At 38.5% G+C, this 8275-nt stretch overlaps 1 protein-coding gene across 1 annotated transcript; it reads right to left on the bottom strand.

Annotated features, from left to right (window-relative positions):
• Positions 1 to 712: 712 nt before the first annotated feature.
• knstrn (kinetochore localized astrin (SPAG5) binding protein) lies at positions 713 to 8215 on the bottom strand. Its single transcript, XM_034162599.1, has 9 exons — positions 8174 to 8215; positions 7896 to 7959; positions 7688 to 7820; positions 2582 to 2611; positions 2400 to 2502; positions 2213 to 2327; positions 2066 to 2127; positions 977 to 1051; positions 713 to 875 (listed from the first exon to the last, which is right to left on the bottom strand). The coding sequence occupies exons 2-9, from the start codon at positions 7915 to 7917 to the stop codon at positions 747 to 749; spliced, it is 669 nt and encodes a 222-aa protein (XP_034018490.1). The 5' UTR covers positions 7918 to 7959; positions 8174 to 8215; the 3' UTR covers positions 713 to 746.
• Between the last annotated feature and the right edge of the window lie 60 nt (positions 8216 to 8275).

Here is an 8275-nt window from a genome sequence, read left to right as displayed (position 1 = left end):
TTTCTATTAGTAGATGGTGGATTCAACAGTTTAAAAGAAAATATAAAGAAAGCGTTTTCATGGGATAAAGGGATGAAATAGGGGTGTGAGACTCATGAGGTGTTCACAGGAAGCTGTTATTGATTATTTCTAGATTTGTTTTATGGATTTATTCATGTTCATTGTTAGTTGGGTCTATCTTTTCTGTTGTTTTTTTTGTCTTTGTCTAAAATTGTGTTGTATCATTACTATTGTTACTATTATTATTATTATTGTTGTTGCTATTATGATTGTCAGCAGTGGTATTTTTAAGGAAACAGGGGTTGATCTGTGAATCATTATACAGGGAGAAGGGGTGGGATTAGTTAAGTTTAGACTTCTCACTCCTTTTTGAACTAACTTTAATTTTACATTGTCTGTTTTTTTTATTTTTTCTTTTATGTTCAAAATAATTCTTAAATCATTCAATCAATGTTGGAAATCCTGCAAGATCATGTGTGTTGTAGCCAAAGTAAGTAAAAACACAGATTTGATACGGCGAATCGCTGCATGGTGCTACTGTGTCAGTGGCTCCATAAAGTCTGAATGCATTGTTAATACTACTGGGTTCTGTCACGGAAACGTCTCGTACCTGTAGCCATAAACAGCCACATTTAAGACACGGCTAACCCTCACCAGAACAGAAACATGCGACTATGAACACGAGAAAAATAACTTAATACAAGCCCTTTATTCCTTTAAAATAATCCTGAAAGAAACACATACATTTACAACAGCAGAGCTTCCGCTTCTTTGAGAGCTTCTTCCATTTCAGCAGCTTCCAAGGAAAACGTCTCCCTTTCCTGCTTCATGTAGTCATGTGACTTTGTCAGTTCTGCCATTGTTCTTTGGATTTCCTAGAGATTTTTCAAAATAATGGACATAAAAATGCATTCCAATTAATTACAATTTATGGCAAAGTTGCAAGTCGTAGAAAAATGTGTGCAGCTCGACTCACCTCCAGTTGACCACGCTGCTGTGATGCTGCATCACTAACGGCCCTTAGTTCTTTCCGAAGGTCAGTGGAGACACGCTGAGACACATTAGAGGAAGAAAATTACCAGCACTTTGAGCTTTTAAGGAGAAATATTTATAGACCCAGTAAATGTTGTTTTTTGGAAAAATATGGAGCTTTATTTCTATCAGACGGTGCAGCTACATAGCAAAGAGATATGATAGTTTAGAACTTCTCTTTCTGTCCCCATGTGCATTGTATCTTCTGGAGTATGAGTTGTATCTGTCAAAAAAAAAAAAAAAAGCCTCTTGAAGAGAGGAGGGGGAAAAAAAAAAAAATCAAAGTCACCCCCTTTTTCTGAATGTTAAACTCACTTTTTAACACAGCATTTCTGTGGGGGTGACCTTAATGTACAGGAACTCTAGCACATGTGCACATCACAGTGTGTGCTGTCACTAAACATAAGGATCTTTAAATTCCAAAAATAAGCAAGATGGAGAAATAAATGTACATTTGATAACATATTGCATGCTATTTGAGGCAGTTTGAACAAAAGGAATCGTCAGATTGACACAGAGGAGTGAACAGTGGATTCATACAGGAAACTCTGAGCCTGTGGTGAGTACCATAAGGACCTATAAATGACAAATAAATGTGTGTTGGACAACAAATTGGATGAACAGGGATTGCTGGAAACAGTAGAATTAAAACATGAGTCCATCTGATTGTTTTATCAGCTCTGTAATTTGATATTTTTGTGCATTGTTGCAGTCTACTCTTATGATTGGCACAATGGCTTTTGCTCTTTTATTACTGGAGTTTATTGTTTGAAACTTTTATTCCAAAGAAAGACTGAAATCTAGAACTAAATAGTTAATTATTATTAATAACGAATGTGTGATTTGTGTGTGTGTGTGTGGGAGAATAATTGTCAGGACCTACCAAACCAGTAAGAACTAAAGAAGTGAAATCAGATAAAAACAGGACTTATACTTCAAAAAAAATACAGTAATTTTGTGTGTGCTTGAAAAAGCACGACTGGTATAACATAATTGCAAATATAAAGCTCAGGACATGAAGTAAAATGCGTACCACCACTTCTTTTCTTTCATCTTCATTTTGTTGTGCAGCTTTTCCAACCGTCTCTCCTGAAACTGAGCACCAAGAAGAGCATGCAATAGTATCTACAAGGCAGCAAAGTGTGATCAAAAACATTTGAAATTTTAGGCGCATTCTCACCCGGGTCGATTTTGGCAGCGACAAGAAGCGCACAAAAGTACTTCAACTGCTTGTGCATCTCTGCATTCTCTTTCTCTAGGCCGGCGTACTGCAGCTCTAGTTCAGCTATTCTTTGCTGCAGAGTAACAACATAAACTCAGGCACGCGTAACAGATACGTGCAGCAGATGAATGATTTAAATATGCACCTGCGAGTCAGTGAGGTGTTTCTGCAGATCCTCATTGGCAGCCATCAAATGCTGTTTCTGGTCCCTCAGCTCGGCCTGTGGACCGTACCTGTGGGACGGTGCTCTGGGGGGCACATAATCATGCACAAACACAAAAGAATCCCACAGCATTTTCAGGGTATGCAATATCATTTATGACTTACCCTTTGTGAATTTTTGTGACCACATTCTTTCTGAAAGACACAAATAATTTTATACAGCAGGTAGAAGCGGCAGCAGATGCAGCTTCTCTGCACTGTGCAACATCACCACTCAGACCTTCACAGTGGAGTAGTACAAAAAAGAAAAGAGGATTTTCATACAATAAATGACCAAACCCATGCGCCTTCTGGCAAACAGTCAATGAATACTTCTCTGTGCCGCTCCTCCATGAAGCAGCAATGTATCTGCCATAATTAAAAGTCCTAAGGGTATAAACTTGTTGCAAGTATACATCCATTGTGTTGTGAATCTTTGCAGCAGGTTTGTATTTTTGTGTGAATTTGCAGAAGACAGGTTATCAAATTATATTGTTGCATGTGCTGTAGGTTATATTTGTCTGTATTCTCTTTGTTTACAATGTTTCCCTCAATTTACGAGACATTTTTTTTTATGCAAATACCTACTGTGGAAGTGATACAAGTCGTCTTTTATGTTTGTGTTTTCTGGATTTGCTTTTGTCTTAATTTGGAAGTCTTATACTGTCTGAAAGTGGACAAATTGTGTATAAAAGTGATTTATCCAGAACAGCTGTAGGAAAGATTTGGTTGTTTGTTTTGTTCTTCATTTCTCCCTTTTTTTTTCTTCTTTAAAATAAATAAATAGTGAATGGAGAAAAATTTGGGTCCTGTCTACTAGATTTTTACTGACAAATAAAATTAAACAAATTTCATTTAAAAAGATTCTATTTTATTCAATCACTTAAATAAAAAACAAGATTTAATTTAGATTCTGACACTAACTGTTCTTTTTGTAGGTCATATCCAAAAGGATTTATTTAATTTCTTTTTAAATTATTTTGGGTTGATTCCTGCTTTGAAAGTGTTATATTTGGATTTGTGATCGAGACCATTTCTTTTTATAACTCTTCTGTTAAATTTATGGAGCTCATATCCATGAGTAGAATATGACAATAAGAAACCCAGTTTTAAATTCTTCATGTGTTGTTAATTTAGACCTTAACAGGTATTAAAATTCCCAAAATTAAAAACTTTGAAAACCACTGATCTCTGTAAACATTCTGATCTATTGCCATAAGGGTTTTTGTTTGGGACTGATTTATTTTAATATAATTCAGAGCAAATTTTATTTTTGATTCGTATGTATATAGTTCATGTTAAAGTTGTTGTGACTCTCTGGCATTCTTTCATATGTTCCTTTTTGTTCAATAAAGAGTTAAAATAATACTGTATATAAAAATGTCTAATTCCTAAATGGTTCATGTTACATTTTTGTTAAACCTCTTGAATTAACTCTAAGAGTCTACATTATAAATACATATTAACATAGAAGGTGAAAAATTTACACAATTAACATAAAACATAAGATCTGACTGTAAAGTCAGATTATTACAAAGCTTAGGTTAGAGTGACCGTATTTTGATTACCGAAAACGAGGACATTCGGCCTGGCAATGAGATACTGAAGTGATACTTGGTTGGCAGCGGGTACTAATTGGCGGAACCAGAACGGTTGGTAGAACCGGAATAATACAAGTGATACGATACAATACACTTTACTGTCCCTTCCGGGACATTTGTCTTGGACTCCAAGAGCTGCACAAATAAAACTGCCATGGCATAATTACATAACTCATGCATATTGCACGTAACTTAATACACACACCAATATTGCAAAAGTGACGGAACGATTGACAGAATAGCACCTTACTATGCCCCCGTCATGTTGAAAGCACAAACGTATCTCTTTTCTGTCCCAGTTAGCAGGGATTGCTGGAACAGCAGATCGCCATATTGGAAAGTTTACCTTCACTAACATTAGATGGCACCACATAAGCTCCCATTCTGACATTCCGTTGCTGTTCTGTCAAGAGTTATAGCTTTATATAGTGTCTAAATATCTTGACTCTTTTAATGGTGAGACCTGATCATCTCATCAATACTTGTTTTGGGAGTAACATAAGCCAAATTAAGTAAGTAAATAAGTAAATTTTATTTATATAGCGCCTTTCACAGACATAGGTCACAAAGCACTTCACAGGTTAAAATACCATAAAAAATAATAAAACATACATAAAACAAAGGACAAGGTTAACAACTGGTCAGTTCTGAAAAGCCTTATTAAAGAGAAGAGTCTTCAAATGCTTCTCAAAAGTCTCAGCACATTCCAGGGAACACAGGAAAAGTGGCAGTTCGTTCCAGAGACGAGGAGCTGTGGCTTTAAAAGCTCTGTCACCTCGGGTTTTAAAGCAGGTTCTTGGAACCATCAGCAGGTTCTGACCTGAAGACCTGAGACTACGGGCAGAGGTATAAGGCTGAATCAGATCTTTAATATATCCGGGAGCCTGACCATGAAGGGCTCGGAACGTCAGGACCAAGATTTTGAAAGTGAGTCTAGACTCAACTGGGAGCCAATGGAGAGACTTTAGGACAGGGGTAATATGAGCTCTCCTGTCTGTATGAGTCAACAGCCTCGCAGCAGAGTTTTGGATGTACTGTAGCCGGTTAAGGTCTTTTCTACTAAGGCAGGTAAACAGGCTGTTACAGTAGTCCAATCGTGAGGAGATAAAGGCGTGGATGATTGTCTCCAGCTCATGGCAAGATACCACCTGTCGCAACTTGGCAATATTTTGCAAGTGAAAAAAACAATTTCTAATTAATTTATTACAATGCTCAGAAAGAGACATTACTTCATCAAAGATGACTCCGAGATTCCGCAGACTTGTCTTAACTGACGAGCCCAAGTCACCCAACTGCTGCTTGATGCCGGGAATGGCATCATCAGGGGCAACAACAAGTGTCTCAGTTTTCTCAGAGTTCAGCTGAAGGCTATTTCCATTCAGCCACTGCTTCACCTGTGACAGACAGTTCATTAAAGAGTTCAGTTTCCCAAGTTCCATAGTTTTAAAAGAGCAGTATAGTTGTATGTCATCAGCATACAGATGATAGGACACATCACTAAAACGCTGAATTATCTGCCCAAGGGGAAGAATATATAAAAGAAACAAGAGTGGCCCCAGCATCGAGCCTTGTGGTATGCCACACTGCAGATGAGCTGATTCAGACCTAACATGGTTTACTGAAACGCTAAAACTCCTGTTTGTCAAATAGGAGGTAAACCATTCTCATCACAGAGCCCGACATCCCCACCAGATCTCGCAGTCTATTGACCATGATGGTGTGGTTGACTGTGTCAAAGGCAGAGGACAGGTCTAAGAGGACCATCACAGTACACCTCCCAGCGTCAGCAGACATCATGATGTCACTGGACACTCTTAACAGTGCAGTCTCAGTAGAGTGGTGTTTCTGAAAACCTGACTGGAATTTGTCATAGATGTTATATGTCTCAAGGAAGGATGTCAGTTGTTTGGCTACCAGTTTTTCCAGTAATTCAGATAGAAAGGGAAGCTTATTGGGTGGTAGCTTTTATACTCTGCTTGGTCCATATTAGGCTTTCTGAGTCTTGGTTCGATCACCGCATGTTTGAAGTGGGTGGGAAATACACCAGATGAAAAGGAAAAATTGAACAATTCAGTGACCCATGGGCCAATATATTCAAGAATATAAGGAAAAGTTTAGAGGGGATAATGTCGACCAAACATTTTGGATGACAATGCCACAATGTCTTCCAGATGCACAGGGTCGAAGGTTGACCACATCTGTGCAGGTGGCTCACTCTGAGTAGGGCCGGAATATGAAGGCCAGTTTATTTGGTCTTTTATTTCCTGCACTTTCACAATAAAGAAAGTTAAAAAGTTATTGCTGTCGGCTTCAGAGAGCACAGGGGTAGCAGGAGCAGTGTTAGACACTAAAGAATTTATAGTGTCAAATAACACTATCGGGTTTCCCTTATTTGCTGTTATTAATTGTTGAAAATGTTTAAATCTGGCCTCTTTTATAGACTCATTTAAAGACAACATAAGGTCTTTAAGATGCAACCTATGGACCTGGAGCTGAGTGGATTTCCACAGCCGTTCAATTTTACGGCACGTCCTTCTTAAACTCCGGATGCTGTCATTTATCCAAGGGCAGGTGTGTTCATGGGTAGCACAAATTGTCTTGAGAGGAGCAACTTTGTCCAAGTTTGTAGCACAATGACAGTTAAAACAGTTCAAAAAGCTGTCCACATCTGTGCAGTGTTCAAAAACGTAAGAATCGAACAAGGCACAGAATCTGCCTGCTGTTGTCTCTGTGATGATCCTTCGTTCGGCCTGTTTACGGACAGGTCGAGGCTCAGAAAGCTCAAAGAAAATGCCACTATGATCACTCATGTGAACATCCTCAACACATACGTTTGTGACGTGTAGGCCTAGTGAGTACACGATCGAGTGTATGTCCCTTTAGGTGGGTGGGGCCTAATACATGTCTAAAATCATGGATTTCCATATTCTTTAAAAATTCCACTGCTGGGGCAGACGAAGTGTCTTCAAAGTGCAGGTTAAAATCACCAAGAACTAAAAGTCTCTTGAGTTTAATGAGATGATAAAAAGCTGTTAAACTCTGTGATAAAAGAGCCTGCAAAAGCAGGGGGACCATAAATTAAAATTACATAAAAACTGCTTGAGGAACCGACCTTAATCATTTGTGATTCAAACGAGGGGAATTGTTCACAGTAAATCATTCTGCATGTGTATCTGTCCTGAAACACAGCAGCTAGACCTCCACCTCTTCAACCGGGGCTGGGCTTCCCAAGAGCACTGCAGCCCACAGGGCGCAGTTCATTCAGGTGAAAGACTTCTCCATCTTTCTGCCAAGTCTCTGTAAGGAACATAAAATTTGACCCATTCCACCAGTTACCAGTTGTTCTGGTTCCATTCCACCAATACTTCCAGCAATTAGTAGCTCCCTGAATGCCGGTCAATTTAATGGCCCAATGAAAGACAGTGAAAACCAGGAAATCGACATCACTTTCTAAAAAAAAAAAAAAAAAAACCAGGGTGCCCAGGACATGTCTTGGGAAAACAGGACATGTCACGGCCAGCCGTGTCTTGACAATTTGGTCACCGTAGCGTAAGTAAATTCTAACTTTGGCGTGTTTGTGAGTGGTCCATTCTTCCAGCTGAAATTTGTATCGTTGTCAAAGTCTACTTACTTTAATATATTTTCCTTTTGCGCTCGAAGAACCCTGTCGGATTTGGGGCCATTTGTTGACGGACAAACTGGAGCTGTTTCTTTGACCTCGAGTTTCTGAGCTACTTTCTTAGATTCGCCAGGGATGTGCACAACTGCAAAAGACAGAAACATGTTCATCAGACACATGTATGAAAGTGTCGATGAATAAAATCCAGCCACATGCTCACCTCTGGGGATTTTTGAAGACATTTCTGTGCAGTAACAAACCAACAACAACGAAGACAAATGTGCCTGAAAGTATAATTAAAACAGTGTTAATATGTTACCTTAAACTGATTTAACCAGATTTAACCTGCTCTGCTCAAACGTTTTCCACAAAAAATTAAATTATCGTTTCTGTTTGAATACGTTCACAAATATGTTCCGAATAACTTACAGATGTAAGCGATACTCAAAAAGGTTAACATGAATAAAGCATTATTTAGTAAAAACAGCTTTTCCTTACTTTTATAGATGTTTTAACGCTAAGCTGAAAGTTTCCGATCCCCTTTTTGTATTTTTAAAAAGTCCCGCCTTCTGTCGTCACGTCCGGTAAGTTGGTTGTCCC

Source organism: Thalassophryne amazonica, chromosome 21, assembly GCF_902500255.1.
Source record: "Thalassophryne amazonica chromosome 21, fThaAma1.1, whole genome shotgun sequence".
NCBI classification, from domain to species: Eukaryota; Metazoa; Chordata; class Actinopteri; order Batrachoidiformes; family Batrachoididae; genus Thalassophryne; species Thalassophryne amazonica.
This window is presented reverse-complemented; position numbering and strand designations above follow the sequence as displayed.

Excerpts from the sequence above, each read along its gene's own strand:
- knstrn (XM_034162599.1), bottom strand. The coding sequence starts at position 7,917 with ATGTCTTCAAAAATCCCCAGAG. Across the intron at positions 2,612-7,687 it reads CAAAAGGAAAATATATTAAA|AAAGAATGTGGTCACAAAAA; the intron begins GTAAGTAGACTT and ends TGTGTCTTTCAG. Across the intron at positions 2,328-2,399 it reads AACACCTCACTGACTCGCAG|CAAAGAATAGCTGAACTAGA; the intron begins GTGCATATTTAA and ends GTTACTCTGCAG.